Genomic DNA, 20,696 nt, shown 5'->3' on the forward strand with positions numbered 1-20,696 from the left:
CAGGGAAGAGGAAAGCGAACGGCCGTGCCGTGGCAGGCGTAACGTCGTATTTTTGGCATGATTGTTTAGTTGGCTGTCAAATGCGAATGCTATCCCCCCCCCGTGCCGTGTGCTAGACACACAGAAGCGAAAACCCAAACGGGAGGGAGCGGGACAAGGGGAGAGAGAGAGAGAGAGGCGGCGCAAAGATTGATGGATGGAAAATGGAGACCGTGTAACCGGGGGCCGGGCCGCCCGACCGTGGGCAGGGTGCGGAGGTTGAATAAAATATGGTCGAACGATGCGCGATGCCGCCGTTACTACTGTTCTATCTACTGGTGGTGGTAATAGGAGGGGGAGTGGTGGAGCCGCTTGTGGACCAAAACGAGGCAGCTGAGCAGAGCCAGGAGCACGGCTAACAGCACGGCACACGAACGGCGCACGGCACGCCGCTGTCAATGTCGTTTAGGTTCCGCTTTCAATCAACCGTAACCACGGGTCCCCGCACTCCCCCCCTCTTCCTGCAGGACACAAACTGCACGGTTCTTTGGGGGGGGGGGGGGGGGGAGGTCAGGTTTGTCATGTGCTTTTTTCGGCCTGCGCTTCGGTGTGGGTCAAACGGTGGTTAGATGGGGCTGTTGTCTCCAACGCCTGGGTGCCGTGCAAATCCCAACGGTGTCGCGGCATTACAATCGTCACGGGGATTAATGATCTGCGAGAGAAAGGGGTGCTTGTTCTTTTTTTTTTTTGTCTTCCATTACACTTTTCAGCACGTGTGTGTGTGTCTGTGTGTGTGTGTGTGTGTGTGTGTGTGTGGTTCGTAAAGATAGACAACGGAGCTACGACGACAAGCAGCGCGTATGTAAATGCACACACGTCCGATTCAATATGGACGTTCGGTGAAAGCTTTAATGCAACTTGCACGCCTTCTGCCGGCCTGTCGATCGTGTGCAAAAACGGGCACAACCCGTCGGTGTGTACCGAATTGGTGATCACACACGGCCGTACATTTCGCCATTGCAGTGCGTATCCTGACCTCGGTCAAGCCGCGTAAGTCGTTCGCGCCGACGAGCGACAGGGCAAATTATCGGCCCTGCTCGCTCTTCCACTTCACACATGCACACAAACAAATAAACACACACACGCACACACACACAGAGTAAAGGGATGACCCGGGTGCAGCAGCTACAGGGCTCGATCAAAGGCGGCCGAAAGCAGCGGCACAAGAGGAATAAAAATAAGTCTCTGCAAGCGCGGCGATGGCCGTGCGACATGACCGTCTGTGGTGGGGCAGTAATGGAGGGTGGGGGGGGGGGGGGGAGCTAGCAAGACAGGTTCATCACCGCACACTGCTGCCGGCAACAGGTGGGCAACAGTCTGTGTGCAGCACACGCTAGCCCTCGCTTTCGTGATGGCGGTGAATTGTCACCCAATGTAAATATGCACCGCTCAACGCACCTTTCTGGGGCCAGCGACCACGACGACGACGACGATGATGATGATGATGGTGGTGGTGGTCGTCGATGAAGCACTAGCGACGAGTATGACCGAAGGATGTGACACGCGTGACCACACAAACAGTTGCACAAATACACACGCGCACACACACGTGCTGTGCCAACGATGACGGTGATGACGATGGTGGCGCGAACACGACGATAAAATCCAAATACGGTTACGGGGCTAAAAAAAAGGCTCTTGCGGCGGCGTGCGAATGATGAGGCTGCACCGTAATTTGGTGTAGCGGCCTTTTAAAGTGGCTGGCGTGTAAGTGTGTGTGTGTGTGTGTGGTAGTAAAACGAGGCAATGAAACAAACAACAGCCACAACGATGAAACTAAAAACAGTGCTAAACTGCGAACTGAACGGTGTGACACAGAAAACAGTAAAACGAACGAGTGACCGAATTATAAAAAAAAAAAACAAGCACACACACACAACAACAAAACGGGTAACCGAAACGTTTGCGTAGAGACGCGGTAATAAAACGAAAGTAGCGGCGGGGAGATCGCCAATGCACGCCAAAAAGGTACGACGAGCGCTTGAAACAACACCGCCCGGGCCTACTAGCTGCTACGGTACACTACGGGAGAATAACTGGCGCGTCGATGGAGCCAGCGTTTTGCGGCCAGTTTGGCGAGACACGGCCGACGCGAAAGCGACCGAGAGAGAGAGAGAGAGATTCGCGAACGAGAGCGAGAGAGGCATTGCGTGCACGAGAGAGAGCGCACAGCCTGTGTGTGTGAGAGTAGTTGTAAGCGGGAATGAAGCGGATGTAATGCCGGGTTCGGGTTACATTTCGAGTAGGAATTATCAGTAAAGTAGTTGTCAGTGCATGATAGGATTGGTAATGATATTCCATGCTGTGTATTTGCTCCGCGATCATCTTTTGGAGTTGGACCATACCCGCCGAAGATGCTGCAAAAGAGCGCAGAGCGAGCAGGACCGCATGAGCGAGCAGGACCGCACGAGAGAGCCCTAATGAGATGATCATGCTCCCGTGCTCTTGCGTTAGCGCGCTCTCACGCACACCTTGCCCGAGCGAGCGCCCTTACCGATCCCTTGGCTGCCCCGCATCCGCGCGTTGGCCTGAATTTAGCGAACGATCGCATCGTTGCATCGTGTGCGTGATTTGCCGTTTAATTATTCGGCGGTGCGGGGAGGGGTCCCACTTACCAGGCCAGGCCTCAGCCAGCCAACGTGAAGCTCACGCGACCGACCGATCGGATCGGTTGATCGATCGATGACTTGTTCGAACACACCAGAGAGTGTGAATCGAAGGGGGAGAGGTACCGATGCGGTGGGGCTGTGGTATTATGTGCCTTTTTGCCTTTTAATCTAGGACGCTGGCGACGGGGAGACGATCTCGCGATTGTTGGGAGGGTGTCAATTATTCCATCACTTCGATGGTGCCGGTCGTGTGCACAGCTGACAGCGTCGTCAAGGTGACAACGATAGGGCAGAAGACGTCGAAAGTGCTGAAGAAGGCTGCGATTGATTCGTGTCGATTGGGATTAGGAGCTCCCCCAGTACGAGCGTGTCAAAAAAAACAGCCTTTGTGTGTGTGTGTGTGGTCGATGTGGACGTTTGATTAAGACGCCATCCTTCGAGAGGAAAGCGCGAGAATCCGTACACATGCATGCGATCGTCGATGGCGTCGGGTGAATTAGATTTTAATGAAGTAATTAATTCGTCATGGTTCGGCGTCCGGCCGGACGGTAAAGGGCCGGACATGCCATTGGGGTTGCTGGTGGGGGAGGGCGTAGGAGTGGCAATAATAGACGACCGATTTTGCCGGGGCCGGGTCAGCTTCAGTGATGGTGGCCGGGTCCGAGGCCCGCGAGAGCAACACAGATCTAAAATTAAATCTGCCCACTAGCGCAGCATTATGTGCACCCGTCGCCGCCACCACCATCACCATCACACCACCACCACCACCGCCAATGGGTAATTCGTTTCCTTCATTCGCGGTATCGTGTCCTTCGCCATCATGCTACTCCCTTCCCTCTACCGCTCGCTGAAAAAGCAATTGATCTCCGTTCCCCGCGGAAAATGCGATGCGAGGAGGAGGACTGCAGTGGATGAAAAAGAAGCAAAAAAAAAAACACACCAAAATTGATGTGTCAAAAACACACCGAAATGTGTTACTTTGAGAATTGGCATGATAAACACGTCTCGATCTCGGGCGCATCGTTTTGTGGCTGGCGGATGGGATGTGATTTGATGTGACGAAGCAATGGTGGCGGAGAGGGGGAGGCTACACCCTCCGCGGGGGGAAGAGTGGTGTAGAATTATTTACACGATCTCGACGATCTCATATTTAGCTACCATATTTCGCGAAGGGCATTATTTACACATAATTTTAATTTTAATTTATATACGCCCCCGGGAAGTAAACAGGCGGCGGGTGCGCGGTCCGCTTCGGGGCTTTGCTTTGGGTAGGTGTTAAGCGCGCTGTCATAAGCCGGGGCCGGTGCGCAATGAATTAGATAAACTTACACCGCGCCAGCCCTCTCGCAGCTGGAAATTGTAACAAAATGTTCATTATTTTACGATTGCTTTGCCTCGCGGTAAATAATGTGTGTCATTAGGCGGCTCAAGCCACTCGCCGTCATGTGTGTGGGTGTCAGAAGAATGTTTACAATATACACTGCGCGACACAGCCGTGTCACAGCCTCTGTAAACAAGAGGGGATGGAGCAAGAGAAAAGCAACGATAGTAGTTGCAGCACCCTTTCGCCCCTTGCTCTATCACTTGGGTGGTGGGTTTTCGTGGCGTGTAGTAAACCGCAGCCTCACCACACCGCCGGTCCACTGACCTTACCGGACCGAAAAACGAGTTTGGAAAGGCAAACGACGACGACGACGACGACGACGGTGGCCCAAAACGTCTCTCTTTACGTCGTCAAACAACGGCTGCCCGCAGTGTGGCGAGCTGAAGGGGTTGGCATCTCCGCCACTACCAACTGCTACCGGTGTTGGTATCGTTTAAAAGAAAATTACCACACTAATTATATGCCTGCCCGCCCTGCTAAGAATGTACCGCACAGCCGGGTGCCGCCTCCCCTCCTGATAACGAGATAATTTTGTAACCATTTTCTCCATTTTCTGCTTGCCCGCTGTTGTTGTGCGCCCTCTCCATAGCGGACCCGCCGACGGTTGTATGTTTATGTGTGCTCTCTAAATAGTATCTTCTCTCTCTCTTTCTCTTTTCCTTCTCTCCATCCGCAGGTAAGACAGCACGACGACCCAGCCGGTGTTTGTTGACATAATTTGCGGAATGTACATAGGTCCGTGGACAATTAATTGGTTTCCGAGTCAATTGGGATGGGAAGGGGGGAGATGCTATTACGGAGAACACCCCCCCCCCGCCGGAGGAAGAGGTGGTGATGAATGTAAATCTCCCTCTCCCCCACCCCTCCCAATGTATTACCGAGAATGGCACGGCTTTTGGTACGGAACATCGGCAGAAGATTCGCTTGGAGGTGCATTGGAATTGGAACACAAATTCGTAAGCTTATATAATTAGTTTCGTGCTGGTAGTTGATTTGAATGATATTCTTTTGAATTCACCCATAACAATTGGGATGAAAAGCTAAACCCCCCCTCCCCTCCCCACCTTCCCCACGAAAACATGCGCTATAAATTGAAGCTATTTTATTGGGAACCGTTGTCCAACCGTTGCTGCTGCACATTGCATTCCGCAGGGAAGATCCCACCCAACCAGCCGGTAAGTGGTCGCACGGAATCGCAGATGCTTTGGTGGAGTGAATTATGGAATTAATTAAAACTTTTCATCCGTCCCGCAACCCTCGCCCAGGGTGAAAGTTTCCCCTCCTGCCGAACAGCTGCAGGAAGGATTTTCGGGGCCAAGAAGTAAGTTTACAACGTACGATCGGAGAACCACGAATTGATAGAAGCAGTTGTCCCTGTTGTTCGTGTTTGGTGCGGCGATTAGTTGCTTAAGTTTATTGCCGTGGTTGTGGGGTGAGGGGGGTATATCGGTTCGTTAATTGAACTTGTTGTTTTGCCGCAAATTGTTGGCTCGGCTGGCAAGCGTTTTAGCACCGTGCGCGATTGTTTAATTGGAGCGGAAGTGGTGCTTACAATTGCTTTGCGCCGAAATAATTGCGCGATAGTGCGGAGGGGAAAATTGATGAAGAAAAACGCGAAGAAAACTCAACTTTTGCACAGACTAATTAAAGATTCTCGGCCATTTCGAAGCAATGTGAGCCATTGTTTGAGAGCAAAATTCGCGTCGCAAATTCCACTGTCAGATTGTTTGCACTACGCAAGCAAATCAGGATGGCAGAGGATTGTCCGCCTGTCCGAAGAATCATTGTAAATCGCGAACAACAACTCACAGTGGCCAAAAATGCTAATCACATGCGGAACGCGGTTGATGATTTGTTTGAGGTTATGACCGCGTCCTGTCCTGCTGCAGAGACAATAGCGCCGTCCTCCCCCCGCCAAGCGCGGTTAATTGGAAAAGCACGCGCACGCTGCGTTCGCGGAATGTCCGCGCGGTGTGTGTGTATTGTTGATTTATGGAAAGCGTCAAAAAACGACAAAACGACCCCCCAACACAGGCATTCTCGTTTCGGGGCAGTTTCGGGTCGAAGCTGAACGAGCACCAACCGCGGAAGTTGATATTTTATTCATGAATGCTCGTCGTCAACGAGCCAGCAGTGAAGTCGCTTCCGCGGAACGAGCGCGAAACAGGACAAAGAAGCTCATCCCGTACTTCAGTAGCAGCAACGGCAGCAGCTCTCGGGCTGGTGTGAGTGGTGCTATTTCCTGCCCATCCGGCGTACACAGCAGCGGAAGGCTCAACTATAATCGATAGACGCAGGAGTCGCTCGGCGGACGGGTGGGCAGGTTGGTGGTGTTCCCTCTTGTGCCGCTTTTATAATTGACGGATCACACGGTGGAAAACTGCTCGCAGCACCACTGGAAAGCACCTGTTTGATGAGACGAGATTCAGAGCGTCGAATCGGTTCGGTGTTTTGTTCGTCCCGGTGCCGTTGCGTGGCTCTCGCCAGCCCTGGAAGCCCTGTCAGGATGTTTGCCTTCCCATTTTTTGTGGCTATGGCACCGAATCTGTCAGCAGCAGCACCAACGAGCCCCAAAATGATGTCAGAATTGTTATTGTTCCGGTGGCTTCTCTTCCGAGCGATGAGAGCTGAAGACGTGACGAACCGTTGCCCCGCGGGGAAGCTGGCGGAAGAGGAGGCGAGGAAGCAAAGTATCGCGCCAGCTCGGTATGCGCGCGAATGTGCATGTACTAAAATATTCAACGATTTAATTTTCCACTTGCTGGGTGCTGGGTCGCGGGAGTAAGGGAACACGCGGGATATAACACGACCGACGGGGGGATCCGACGACCTCGGCGCTCGGGACGCACACACAATCCTGCTGCTGTGTGAGTGTATTGTGTGTGCAAGGTTCATGCGGCAAAAGTCTGCGTTAGCATGCGTGATTGGGCGAAGCACATGGGGAGAGGGGAACAGGCTTCCTGCGCGGCCCGGCATCGTCCGCACAGAGAGTAAGGCAAGACCTCTGCGTGTCGTCTGCTCTGCCACTGAGCGACCCACGCACTGTGCGAGCGAGCGCACTGAGATTGAATATTGATAGCTCAATTATTGAGGTCGGTGTGCTCGGGGCCGGTGGTGTGGTGACAAAAGCCGTTTGCTGAGTGCCCTAGCCTAGGGTCTACGTAGCGGTGGCGCTGCGCTATCGACAGTGCGACAGTGCGGGCGCTAATAAGCGATGCTTTGCAGTGTGTGAACAGAGAGAAAGAGAGAGGCCGCAAAAAAGGGCACGGTGCACGCCAGGGGCAGCCAGCAGCAGCGGAGCGACGGAGGACATTCGGTGCAGCAGAAGGAACATGAAGGGTACCTGGTTCAGTGTAAGGTGAGCTGGTTAGGATGATGGTTTTAATTTTAACGGTGACGCCATGAACCCTCGACGAGCGTTGAATTTTCGAGCCGCACTGAAACACACACGCACACCACAAGTCCTGTGTAGGTTTGGATGTCGCCGAATAAAAAAGGTCCAACAATGCGAACCGAAGCTGCAACAGCGGGGTGTGTGTTGGTGTGTAACGCCGTAGATGGCGCAGCTGTATGTTATTTTTATCGTACAATTAAAAGACACCCACACATCCGCATCCGCACCGATTTGCGCTTCCTTTCGGCTGTGTGTATGCGTTTTTTGCTGTTGCCCACACTATCAAGGGAGTTGTGGCGACATAACAAAGCAGGCACAAAGTGTCACTTGTTACAAAGGAGTCTCGGAGCAGAGCGTTTGTGTGTGTGTGTGGTTTGAAGCGTGAAAGATTCAAAGTAGCGCTAGAGTTGGGACTGTTTTTGGGGCATGTTTAGCTCATTTTCATGCACTACCATTTCACAACTAGTGTAAACAATACACAAAAACACACCAATTGACACTCCTGAACTGTTGTCGCAGTGTGTTGCGATCGATCGGCAATGTTTCGGGACGGGTTCGCTTAGCGTCTTTTGTCAGTTTTGGATTGTAGCGTCGCAGCACTCGATCGTGTCGCTCTTGAGATCGTCCCATCGCAGCAGGCTGCGTCACATCGGACAATGGTAGCGCTTTGTTTTGCTTCTACGCTCGTTTGACGTTTCCATCTGTCAATGCGGAGCCGCGGGTTTGTGTGTGTGTGTGTGTTAGTGGATTGGCGCTTGTTGTGGTCGGTGGTGCTTAGTAGCTTCGACCACTCAACGGATCAAATGTCAGCGAGTGGTGTGGCGAGCCACTGAACGAAATGTGAGCCACTGTGTTACGGATCCGGGGGAAACAGTGCAGCAGTTGTCTTGGTTGTGTCGTAGTGGTTAAAGAGCGCCGCTGGGCATCTTCCAGCATCACGGGGGCCGGTTGGTTTGTTGATATTGCCGTAGAATGTGGCCAACAAACGCGGGTGACGAGCTGTCGGATGGGCTTTTCGCTACCGAACGTAATCGAAAATTGAAAGCGACAACATCATTAGCCTTCTGGGCGCGTTCGCGTTCGCCCTCTGTCCATTCTCGCACCTTGCCATTGTGTCAACCCAAAGGGCCCGGGCGGGGGTGGTGGTGATGGTGTAAAACGACACGGCTCAAACCTGCCCTGTTGCCGAGTGGGTGGAATTGTAAAGAAAGTGTCCCGCTTCTTCTCGCTTGCGGCAGTTTTCCATCGTGGATGCAATTTACACCTCCAAGACGTGTACTGCCTTTAAGTGAGGCTTTGAAAGATGATGGTAAAATGGTGTTTAAAGTTTGCCGCACAGACACACAGGTGGCGTACCGGCTGGTGCTGCCGATGATGGTCAGGATGTGTATTTAAAATGCGGTGCACACGTGTATAGGCGAATGGAAAAGGAGTTTTGAAAGCGGGTGAGAAAAGGCAAACAAAGCGAAGACAAGATCAGCCCGAACACGTGTCCAAATCTGCGCGTTTGGAAGAGCTTGCTTTCCCGACTACTGTGTGTGTGTGTGTTGGTTCGTTGGCAAAGGCAAGTGGTGCTGCTCCGTGGCGGCGGTGTTGGTGGTGTTGGTGAGCGAACGGGAAAATTTATTTATGTTTGACCAGCTACGTCGGTGGTGGAGGCGAATCGTCGTTAGCAGCAGCAGCGGTGGCGGCGGCGGCGGCGGCTACGGTATGGCCATGGCCGCGAGGAAGCTGAAACCGTGCTTCAGCCAGATATCGATAGCGATTGACAACGACAAATGGGCAGCATCGTCCACGGAACCGGACTGGCACGAGGAAATGCTCAAGTAGGTGTTTTGTGACTTTTTTGTCCAATTTTCTTGACCCTTCCTTCGCTCCCACCGCTCAGGTTGTTTACTTTCCCACTCGTCCCGTTTTTTTGTGTGCTCCGCACAGGGAATGCGATGAGATGGATTGTTTCTTTTTTTTTCACGAGCCAATGGGAGACAAAATGGTGGCGAATGATGGAACGGTTTTTTCTTCATTCGGGGCCGTTTTGCTTTGGTCCATTTGAGCAGCAACGTGGCTGTGTGTGTGATGAGAACATGTGAGTGGATTGGCGGTTTTTTCTCATTCATCTTCTGTCGCTTCCTTTCCTTTGATGAGCAACGGTACAAGCAAGTTTGCCAAGTGAGACGGGCAGGAGCGGGAGGCTGGTGGGTGGTGATAACCAAAAAGAAGACACAACTACGCTAGACATTTACCGATTGTCGGTCGGCTGGGCCAATTCTCGTGACCAGCGTGGGGATGGGTGAGGTGCGACGTGAGATGTAATTGACACCCTTTGACCATTGGCCACGCGGCAGGGAGGACGGACGGAGAGGGAGGGTCGTGTCACGACCAAGACCGTATTGTGTCGTGCCGTGGCGGTACAGGTACAGATGCTGTGTTGGTGTTGATAATAGTGTACCAAACCGTGAGTCATTGCGGTACGGACGGGAGGATATTTTTAACTTTTGGCTTACTACTTCGGGCCGAACAGAAACAGAAGCTGGTACAAAAAAAAAAAACGGTAGCAACAATGAAAAACGGCGCACCAAACGGCCGTTAAGGCGTAGTGCCAAAGGGGCAACAACAGCAAAGCGAAAAAGGGAAAGAAAATAAGCACACAATCATACACACACACACACACACACGCTGCAAATCAAACAGATGTGACTGTGGCTCGGGCACGGGTGGAGTAAAACCTGTCCTTGTTCTTCTCCATCTTCCCCTTGTTTTTTTTGTAGGTGGGTGTGAGGGGTTTTTATTTGCGTTTCTGTTTCGATTTTTTTTCGGCGCAAAAGGAATGTGTTTGGTTTTTTTGTACTTCGTTTCGCTTTTCTAAACAAATGTACCGCCCTGTGAGCGTGTGTCGTGATGTATGGACTGCCATGGGGAAGTTTCTTGTATTTTTTTTTCGAAAGATTCGCCAGCGCAATGCAGAGTAATGCAGTGAATTAATAATCCCACCGTCGTATGTGTCGTTCGTTTGGTGTGTTTGGTTCGTTTTGGCGCTGGTTTTGGCCTTGCCTTTTAGCTAAATACGTTCGTGTTCGGTTTTGTTTTCCAAGCAATAGTTTCCTCTTTAATATATTGTCTTCCTCAGCAGCGTTCGCTTTGCATCCGAAGGTCAAACTTTGATAATCGTTTCCGGGGAAAGCTGCCCGGGTGATTGCGATAGCCCTCCTGGGAAATGACCGGCCCATCCGAATGCGTTTCATTGCTCTGACCTTCCAGAGAGCGATAACAAAAACATACACACACACACACACACACCCACAACGGCAAGAAGATTCCCGAAGAGCAAGGAAATGTGCTTTGCTTCCTTTGGCCTGCCGGGCGGCCATTCTTCATGGTGCGATTGCGTGACGAAGATCGGTAACGCGCTCGCGCGCGCCCATGTAGGTTCTGCGAGTGTGCCGGAGTGATAAGCGGGTGTCCGTTTTAGGGCGCGAGTGCGCTTCACGGCTACGGCTTAAATGCTCTCCGCTTTTTTCTCATTATCAGCTTGTTCCGATCGCTGGACGGGGCACAAGCTGGGTAGGGCCGATCGAAGGACAACGCCACAGGGCGGAAGGAGAGCTGAGCGCTTCGCCTTTTTCCGTTTTTATCGTCTTGTACCGTTGGCGCTGGGTAATTACTGTAATGAAAGTAGCAGATACACGCTATCGAGAAAACTCGTCACTCGTTCGCCCGATCAGGCGCTCGTACGTGTTTTCGGAAGCTTAATTTCGACCGCAAACCGGAAGCTCATGTGGAACGGACAGAAAAAGAAGGTTGGATTAAGATTAGTTGGTTTTATTCCATGCTCATGTCGTGGCTTCACTCCGGGTGAGCTTGCCTGTGTGTATGGGACATGACCTTCGTTCTTCTTTTTCTTCTTTTTTCCCCTATGGTTGGATTTCAGCGGATTGACCTACATTGGACAAAGCGCCACGACAAGTGCGCCCTCCATATCCATTCCAACCCCAATACTGGTCGCTCGATGTGCTCTTTGGCAGAAACTGGGCGCTATTTCGGCATATTGCAGCCGCCATTGGTCCGGCTTCTGCATCAGCGTGGCACAGCTGCCGGGCGCCACGTTAATGTCATGCACAGCGTTTTAAGCGCTTCCCGGTTTTTCTTCCTTCGCTTTGGGAACAGGATATTGCTCTCCGAATCCTTTCGCAATGTCATCTTTTCAGTTCCGAGCGGGTGCGCTTGGAAGGATTCTACACTGTCGCAGCAACACACGCGGCGTATCGCCGGAGGTTCATTTCATAAGGGTTCAAAGCTCACACGGTGCACGGGATGTGTAGCCTACGCCTTCATGTGTGTGTGGAGTGCACCATGTGGGTGGAAAATTCGGGCCAACAAGCGTACCGATAAGAGAACAACGGGTTTTCTACCGTAACCGTAACCAGAACTATGCCGACGGGCACTGACCGTGACATGGGATAATGTTTTGCGATACTCGCGTCGTTCCTGAACGGCGTGTGGGCCTCGTGAATTGTGGGCAGCAAATGCACAAAACCGCACGAGGGAAAGTCATCGCTTCGAGGGATGGCAAATGGTATATCAGCCGCGTGTATAGTGTAGTGCTATAAAGAGCGTGTGAGTGTAGCAAAATATAACACTGCTCTGGAGTTTCGCCTAGAAAGACGTACCATGTTCCGCACTGTACTCTCTCGTGGTGTGTTTTGTTCAAGGCTGTTAGATTCAGTATATATTTTGTGTTTTTCTTAGCGAGGACAAAAACACACATACATACACACACATGCTACATGCGGTACTGGCGAATCGTGAAAGGCTCCGCAGTAGATTAGGTTCATTTTTCATCTCCTTCCATGTGCCGGCGCACGAGACACAGACGTGGAGGCGCCTGGTTGCTCGTGAAAAATGGAGCCGCCTAGCCGGTGGTAAAGTAAAAATATGCCGGAACCGTTCCGGCGGTGGCATATGGTTGATTGCGATACATTCATGATAATTAACCAATTGATGGGTAACCGTGTCGCCGCCCAAGCCACCCCACTTCTCTCAGGATCGTCCCACAAAGGCAGCCGCACGTGTGCCGGGTCAGGTCGGATTTGGTTTTGGGTGGGGAGTTGATGGTAGATTAATTTTCTTTGCTCACTTGTGCGGTTGACAATCGGAAAAAGGGCAGCACCATGCGCTCGTGGTACTGCGGCCCGCGTTGTGTGCGGGCGTGGTAAGTCAAACAAAAAAGTTGCTAAAGAAAGTGTCACCAGTGGCTCGGGGGTGAGGCTGGGGCGAAAAGTGGGTAATAAAACATTCAACATGACTGTCGGCTGTCCAATCGGGTGATTGAGGGCGCTCCTTCCGGGTCCGCGTACGGATACGGTGTGTGTGTGTGTGGAGCATTGTGGTTATGCGTCAATTTCCGCGCACTTTTCTCGCTTTCCTCCTCCCTTTCGATGGAACCGATCGTGGACGTGCGTGGACTGACACAGTTGTCTCGCAGCATTCGGCGCTGCCAAAACCGACAGCTAGCAGCTATAAACTACCCAAGATAAAAATGGCTTGCTAACGGGGGAAGGAGGTGGCTTTGATATCGAGTGTGGACCCCGCAGTGAATTGATTTGTAAGGGAAAATATTTATCGAGACAGGTCTTTTTTATTTCGCGTCGGCGTTGCTGCCTGCTTTTGGCGTGCACGTTTTGCGCGTGGGACATTTAATCAGCCACGTTCCGGGCCGGAAGTGGCCACACCCACTCGGTGGAAATAATCTCTGCGAAAGGTCCGACTCCGAAAGGCAGCATTACGCTGAGCGTCGGTTTCGCCCTTCATCGTGGGGACTCGCCTTTTTTTGTTGTAGGACTGCTTGCAGCAAGAAGCAGCTGCGCAAAAGAAAACGTTCCGTCTTTTCATTTTATGTTAACTACACCCCGTTAACCCTGCACGCATCGGGAAGCGGACGCCATCGTTTACTGCTGGCCCGGGCTTTGAATACCAATGGCCCGCTTTTTTTCCCGAAAGGACAATCAAGCTCTCGCGCGCAGATGGAAATCAGCTCACAAAGGATGGCGTGTGTTTTGCCTGCGCCTCGGCTGTGCTGTGTGTGTGTGTTGTTCTTGCCCCGCTCGTTGCCCGCGCACCGTTTTGTTTGCTAGCTTTATGCATTTGATTTGTTTTGATTAGCCGGCGTGTTTTACTGTTCAGCAAGTTGGAAGAAATCGGTGCTGCAAAGTTTGGAGTTGTGTTGTTTCATAGTGGGTTGAAGCGAATATTTGCATAAACTCGGTCGTGCTCGCTGGCCGTATCGCGGTGGGTGGGTGCTTGAAAAACTCGCAAAGACGCAAAGAAAAACGAGCGAACCGAGAGAAGAGCGTTGTCGGCGGCTGTGTCCCCTGCTTCGCTCCATCCCCCGACGGGTCGGTGAGCAAAGGCGTGTTTTTGTGTGTCTATTTTATGTGGCTTAAAAATGGGTTGGTTTTATTTCCACTTCTTGGAATGCGTCGTCTTGGAGGCACTCGGGGTGACATTTATTCGGTAATGGCTAACGGAAAACTCGCAAAGGGCGGCGGTCTCCAAAGTCACCACTGTTTGCTGCTGACCCTGATTTTTCGGCCGGCACGGCGGGCAGGGGAGCTTGGGAAAATTTATGAAGCCATCACGAGGCCTTCCCGCTCCCATCTGCCGGCCGTTGGGATTGAGGTTAAGTTAAGCCTCTTTCTTATCTGCTCTATCTTTTTGCCCCCCAAAGGGAAAGTTTCGGTAGGCACGAACAGTCAAACTCCGCCTCCTTCTCTACTTCTGGACGGAAAATAGGGCAACCAGGGGTGGGTGGGCCGAGGGTATGGGCAAGTTTTTATCCGATCAAGCATTAGCGAAATAGATTTTTGCTAGGGTAATTTGGATAAGACTAGGATTAGACTATTATATGTCCCGAGCTTTTTTTGGTTGTTCCTTGCTTGCCATAGTGGTGGAACAATGATTGATAGGTCTTTGTGTGCGCGCTAGAGCGAACAAAATGGAGCCGAGAGGAGGAAGAAGGAAAACGATGGTGGGCAGTGGAAATATTCACATCCTGTGACATTTTCCATTCCAGCAGTGGGTAAACCGAGCGCGAGTTTACAAACGAAGTTAGTATTTATTCGCAATCTTCATCCTCCCTCCCTCTCGGGGGCAGGGGTGAAAACTTTTCTTCGACTTTACTAAGTGTTACGAGGGTTTCGCTTAAAGAACAGCATTATTCAATTTCGCAGAGTCTTTTTTTTATTGTTGGGACCGTCACGTGCCTTGCAAGCCGCTGAAAGGGCTGAAGTGGTTTTGTTGTTGTTGTTGCTGTGAAAATAGTAAGCAGAAATCGATGTTTTTTCTGGATAAAAAGGAATTCCGAATTCTGTCGAACGTCCTTGTGCCATCCAGCCGCCTTTTAAGTACGCCCATACGTGCAGCAACTTTGTCTGTAGTCAGCAAGATTTGATGGTGTGTATTCGTCGTATAATACACAGGTAACATATTGAAGATTGTCATCGATCACACCACCCAGCACCCACCAGCGCCGGAATAGAGTGTGAATTTTCAAAGCTGGTGTTGTTGAGATAAGATTTTTTTCCCAAACTCGCCGCGGAGGCGGAGGCGCACCGACGAAGTGAACCAGCGGGGGAAACGTTCAAGGAACAAAGAAAAAGAAATACAGCATGCGAGAGTTTGCCTCCCTTTTCCACCGCACGCCAGTCTCCGTACGCATTCTTGCCGTGCCTGTGCTGTATTGTGTTTCCTGCCCGAATCCGGCCCGATGATGTAGGTTAAGTCTTGTCCCGGGCAGATCCCATCAAACCCCTAGCAAACGAAACACGACCCAGAATCGAAAGCGAGCGAAGCGGCGGAGCGACGAAACAACACACTCTGCTGCTAGATAAATGTGGAGAGTTTTTGATTCACTTGCGTTTTTGTTCTAAGGCTGGTGCCTCTCTGGGGTGCTCGTGATGATAGATTCTGTGTATGATTATTCCATCTCAAGCGGGGCAAGCAGGAGGACGCTGTGGTAGCGTTGCGGGGAGGGCGTTCACTTTTCGCTGATGGTGTGCAAAAAGAGCGGGACGGGCAGAGCGATCGATACAAAACATCATTGCGGGTGGCTCCGCTTTCTTGTGTGCAGCTGAACGACTGCTCCTTCCTTCCGTTTTGTACGGGAATGCTTTGACGAGAGCTTTGCCGAAGCTGCCTTGCCACCTTGATGATGGAATTCTAGGCAAATGATCCGTTTAGAAGAGAGGGAGGTTTAGGAAAGAGGGAAAACATACTTCTGTGAAGGTTACTTCCGAGCTCGTGAAATTCTCCCTACTCCTCTTTGCCATTGGTTGCTCTCGCCGCGGAACGATGCGTCCCCGGGGAATGAGTTTTGTGAGTTGAATTTTCAAAATTTGACAAGTGATAAGCCGTCAAAAGCGGAAGAGAGAGATAAAGGGAGGGAGAGAGAGCGGGTATAGCTACGTGTACCATACTGTGGGGCTTTCAGGCCAAAGGTTATACAGTGTAATGGATATTAAACTGGAATCCATCTGTTTCCATGAAAAGCGCCAGCGAGAGTCAAAGGGAAACCATTACAACGTATCGCCACATTGAGATCGTGATCTAGCGAAGAAAGCGGGCAAAATGGCGAAAAGGTTTGTTTGCATGGGCTGCGGAATGAATGGGCCCCGAGGAGCAAAAGAAAACATCCGTACTACACACGCCCATTCATCTGGTGGCCGGGCGTTATCTTCGGTGCAACTTCTTTTGTGCTTTTTGTGGTGGGGGAGGCAGAGGTTCCACAAGCTACTACCCCCTGTGCAGGGCACGAGCAAAGTAAAGAGAGCGGGCAGATTATAAAGCAATTTACCATTTAGCAAGGGACCCGCCGGACGACCCACCCTTGCCACCAGTTGTTTGGGGTTTGTTTATTTTACGCCGAAAGACTGTCAAAATTAATGTAATTTGGACGGGCCCTCGTACAATGGAAGATGGTCGCCCAGTGTCAGTGTCACTCGCACTTGCTACCGCTTGCCACCAAGGGAAAAGCAAGAAGCTTTCTCATTCTCCCTTTCTCTCTGCCTCTGCCTCAGCTAAATGGTTGTTTTGTCGTGCCTTTCACGTGCCATTATCGGCACTTTCCGATCTTAAGACATTTTGCGCTTCCGGGCACCCGGGAGCGTTGAATGAGCGGTTGCAGAGAAAGATTTCCCTTCCTTCTGCTTGTTATTTCCAGCTTTCATAAACACGCACAAACACACAGTATCACCTCGGCATGGATAGATCTTTAACTCGCTGGGAGAAGATCTATGATCTGGCCTCAATCCGCTCGTTCCGCGACCCCGTGTCCGTCCCGTGTCCAGAAGAATTTCCACTGGAGAGCCGAAGTCAACCATCGGGCGGGTGGCCGGGCGACAGGCCGGGTAGATAGGTTTATGGTTTGTGTATAATTAATTATTAAAAGCAAACATATCTCCGGACCGATTCCGCCCGGTGGACCGGCATCTCCCGAACGGAGGGGGGGGGGCGATGTTTGCTGAATGCCGAGGGCGTAGTGGGGAGTGCGAGAACGAGCCGAAGAAATTAGACGAATGGGCAGGTGTATGCGTGATGTTGCTTTGGCGTGCTGCCGTCACAACGCGTGTTTCGCACACCCACACGCCCGTTTCGCTCGCCGCCAATTCGAGCATCATTTTTTGTGTGTCGAGCCCGTCGGAGCAGTCGGTTTTTTTTGATAAAATGTAGTTGTTTGTGTGTGTGTGTGTGTGTGGCCTTTCGCTTTTCTAGCCTGCCGTTGACACAAAAGGTTATCGGCAGCCGGTGTGCAAGATGAAGCAGTTTATGGCTTCGGAGAAACAGCATACGTTTACTTACTCCCTTAGCGAAAAACGACAGTATCACATGTGAGAGTTCGGCGTATCTTTGCAGCGTTGCTGATTTGTGTGACCGTGAGCGTAATGAAGTCAAATATTCTGTTGCAGTGAGCGGGGGAAGCAGGGGCAAAACGGGAAGCTATGGGGGAAAAAGTGAGAGAGTAAAAAACGAACGCCTATTACACACACACACACACACACACACACACACACACAGTATCTTTCTTGCTTGATCTCTTAACGAGCTTCAGCGAAGGCGTTGGACTTTGGTTCTGATGAAACTGGCAAAAGAAAATCATGGAAATTGGCATTCAACGGGTAAAGTAAAACTTTGACTTATACCTTTTTTGTGGGGGCGGGGAAGAGGAAAAGCGCAAACGGAACACATTTCCCAAATATCCCCTGGTGGCTCTTTTATTCGCAACCAGTAAACTTTTTTCTTATTCAATTTTTCTTCTGGTGCAGGAATGCTAAGAGCGAGAGAGAGAGAGCGAGAGAGAGAGCGAGAGAGAGAGAGTGAGAGAGAGAGAGAGAGAGAGCAAAAGGGAAGCAGCATAATATTTGCATGCTCGCGACAGCGAAACCATTCTTTCACGTCGGTTGTTTGGTTGATTTCACCGTTTGTCGATCGATTTGATGCAATAAGCGGCGGTGGAAACATCTCGAAAGAAAATTATGTTCATGAGCGTTCGTTTGTGCAAGTGTGTGTGTGTGTGAGTGTGCTGTGTGTTTACTCAGCATCCTTCAGGAGATGGAGGAGGACGGGCATAATAAAGTCAATTTCGTGGAAGCTTCCGATAAGAGCGAAATGCATTGTGGTGTAACTTTTCCTTCATAGTTAGTTGCAGATAGGGAATGGGGGGTTTCTTCCATGATTAGCCTAACGAATCGAACGAACGTCACCTTCGATGATTCTTGCTCTGGAGCATAGTAATGCAGAGCTCACGAGGTAGGACACGGAGCAGAAGCAATTTGAACTGAACTGTCAAAAAGTGAATAAGTTCCTGTCGATTGCTCGATCTGCCAGAACAAAGGAAACTGTGTGTGCTCTCCTGTGTGAGCGGGCAATCAGTGGAAAAACGACCTGGCAGTGTTGTTAGGACCAGTAAGAATGGAGGCGCATGGTAATTGACTCTCCTGAGGGTTTTTGCTGCGCCACGTGTGGGTGTGTGTGTGTGTGTGTGTGTTTGTGTGCCGGTAGAACGAGCAGGACATTTCTTACAACACAAAAACCACCCTATTCCCTCGTGTGCAGCAAGCTATCTTCATTTATATAGCTCCGAGCTAATCTTAATGTTGCGTAGCGTGTAGCGCTCTCCGCACAAACGAAACGGTCGGCGGCACGCCTTGTAGGTGGGAAAGCGGAGCGCTCTCCCTCTGCTGTTACCGCGCTTTTTCGGGTGGCAGCAGCACAGCACCCACCGTTTGATTAGGCAAATGTTGGAAAGCAACGATGGAGGCGCATTTATGTAATTTTTCTTCGGCGTTCGGTGGTAGAATGAAGCAATACGAAGGTACGCCGAACCGCCAACCTAACCGAAAGTCTGAGGAGAGCTACGGGAACCGGCACCAGTTTTACGACCGGCCCAATCCACGGGAAAGCACGGAAGTTATGTTCCGTTTTGCCACCCACCGTACCCACCATCGTTTAATGTCGCGTATAGTTACGCCGCTCGCACGGTGTTTGAGTGAAGAAGCGTGTGTGTGTGTGTTTCTGTGTGGATTAAAAGTCGTCGCCCTAGCGCATAATTGTAGACGAGGGAAATTCCTACATTTCATGGCTTTAATAATTTTCCTTCCCGTCCCGCTCAATTGCCTCCGCAAACCGACGAGTGCGTCGTGAGGAGCTGTGGGAAGCGTTCGATTGACTCGCCTGCAGATACACAACCACACACACACACACGCAGACATAGACACGATTGGACCAGACGATTACTGTGTAACGTTTGTGCTTTTCTGCTCGTTGTCCTCTCTGTGCCTCCCCTTGGTGTACCCCATGGTTTAGGTGCTTATAAAATGTATGACGACAGGCAACACTGCACACCGTTAGTGCACACCGACCACGACGACGACGACGACAACAGTGTTTTGCAGCGAAAGGCAGCCATATGAATTTAATGCGATTTCCAGATTATGGTTAGCCTCCAGTTCTCCCGCGAGTAGCGGCGGCGGCGACGAAGGGAGCCATTGCATGCATACCAACACCAACACCAGCGTCGACGCGCTTAGTTGAGTGGTGCGGTTGGCTAATATTCCATAGAAAATGTTGCCCCGTATGCCGCATGGACAGCAGACGGCGAACCCGAGACTGATTCGCTCCCTGCACGGTATTTATTGTGGGTGGGTTTTGGAAGGGCAGGGATATTGTAACGCTACCGTTACCGGGCTAAGTTACGTGCATAATTATAAATCCCGACACATGCCAACACGCCAACTTCCGCGCTTTTCTTTGCCAGGTGTGCACTGGAAACTGCAGCGGCTCGCATAAAAAGGAGGGAAATAAAATAAACAAATAAATAACACACTCTCGGGTGATGTGATTTGTGCTGCTCGCGGTAAATTGCTCAGGCAAACCTGACACAGGTACAATGCTCGCCGGGTTGGACACGCCAGAAAGGGATAATAGGGTGCTGGGCAGCCGTACCTGCGCGCACACTAGCGGCCCTTCGGTGGATTCGATTCGACACGCAATTTCCTCATTACTCGAGGCACAGGAAGAGGAAAGCGGGGAAGTGAAAAAGCTCTGAACTCGAGTGGATTTTTGGCGGCGGGTGGGAAAGTGACGCTAATTTAAAGTTCAATTTCCGCACGCTTCGGTGTTGTCTTCCGGGTGTGATGCGTTTTCGGGGCGAGTCGATGCGTTTTGCATGCAGACACACAGCGCGCCAGTGGATTGATTGAACGCTGCGTTGCGTTGGCAGTGACGCACAGAGTGTGACATTGATTTAGTGCGCAATTTGGTGGAAAAACTTTCGGATCTAGTTTTCGGTCGTCCGTCGGCCGTTTTGGGCAGCATTTGCCGAATCAGAAAATAAATTAATTCGAAACGAAGGGTTGTGGATTGTATTTGTGTTGCTCAAAGTAATTAATAGATGTCTGTGTTCATCGGGACTGAGAAAAAAGGGGCCGATCGAAAGGCAACGGCTTGATGGACAGGCGTAAATTTGCGTATCGATCAACTTTTAATGAAAATCGGCCACCTTCGCCGGGGCTGCGTGGCAGTCTCGGGTGGGTCCGTAGGTCAGCTTGGGTTTCCTTGGTTTTGTTTTTTTGTTTTACTTGCTGCTATTTTCAACTCAACCTAATGCGTTTGTGATGGGCTTTCGGTATCGTCTCTGTCCCGAAACCCGCTTTCTCCTCCCCGGGGCACTTCTGATTTCAGTGATTTTATTAATCCAGCGAATGAAATCGATATTCAT

The 20,696-nt window shown here is 51.1% G+C and overlaps 2 protein-coding genes across 12 annotated transcripts in view; one reads left to right on the top strand and one right to left on the bottom strand.

Annotated features, from left to right (window-relative positions):
* LOC120953139 (G protein-activated inward rectifier potassium channel 3-like) overlaps positions 1 to 20,696 on the top strand; it is a 61,137-nt gene that overhangs the window by 13,898 nt on the left and 26,543 nt on the right. The window contains exon 1 of one of the 3 annotated variants that reach the window (XM_040372846.2): positions 7,164 to 7,390. The exons of 1 other annotated variant lie outside the window; for it this stretch is intronic. In XM_040372846.2, coding sequence (XP_040228780.2) covers positions 7,365 to 7,390 — 26 coding nt within the window. In that variant the 5' untranslated portion in view covers positions 7,164 to 7,364. Of the gene's footprint in view, positions 1 to 7,163; positions 7,391 to 8,590; positions 9,253 to 20,696 lie in introns of those variants that run through there. One more of the 3 variants, XM_040372845.2, reaches the window with a different exon arrangement.
* Positions 1 to 20,696, bottom strand: part of LOC120953142 (serine/threonine-protein phosphatase 2B catalytic subunit 3-like) — a 50,852-nt gene that overhangs the window by 8,816 nt on the left and 21,340 nt on the right. The window contains exon 1 of one of the 9 annotated variants that reach the window (XM_040372860.2): positions 1,438 to 2,097. The exons of the other annotated variants lie outside the window; for them this stretch is intronic. The gene's annotated coding sequence lies outside the window, so the exon portion shown is untranslated. Of the gene's footprint in view, positions 1 to 1,437; positions 2,098 to 20,696 lie in introns of those variants that run through there. 9 annotated transcript variants of the gene reach the window in all.

The sequence above is a fragment of the Anopheles coluzzii genome, chromosome 2, assembly GCF_943734685.1.
Source record: "Anopheles coluzzii chromosome 2, AcolN3, whole genome shotgun sequence".
Taxonomy (NCBI): domain Eukaryota; kingdom Metazoa; phylum Arthropoda; class Insecta; order Diptera; family Culicidae; genus Anopheles; species Anopheles coluzzii.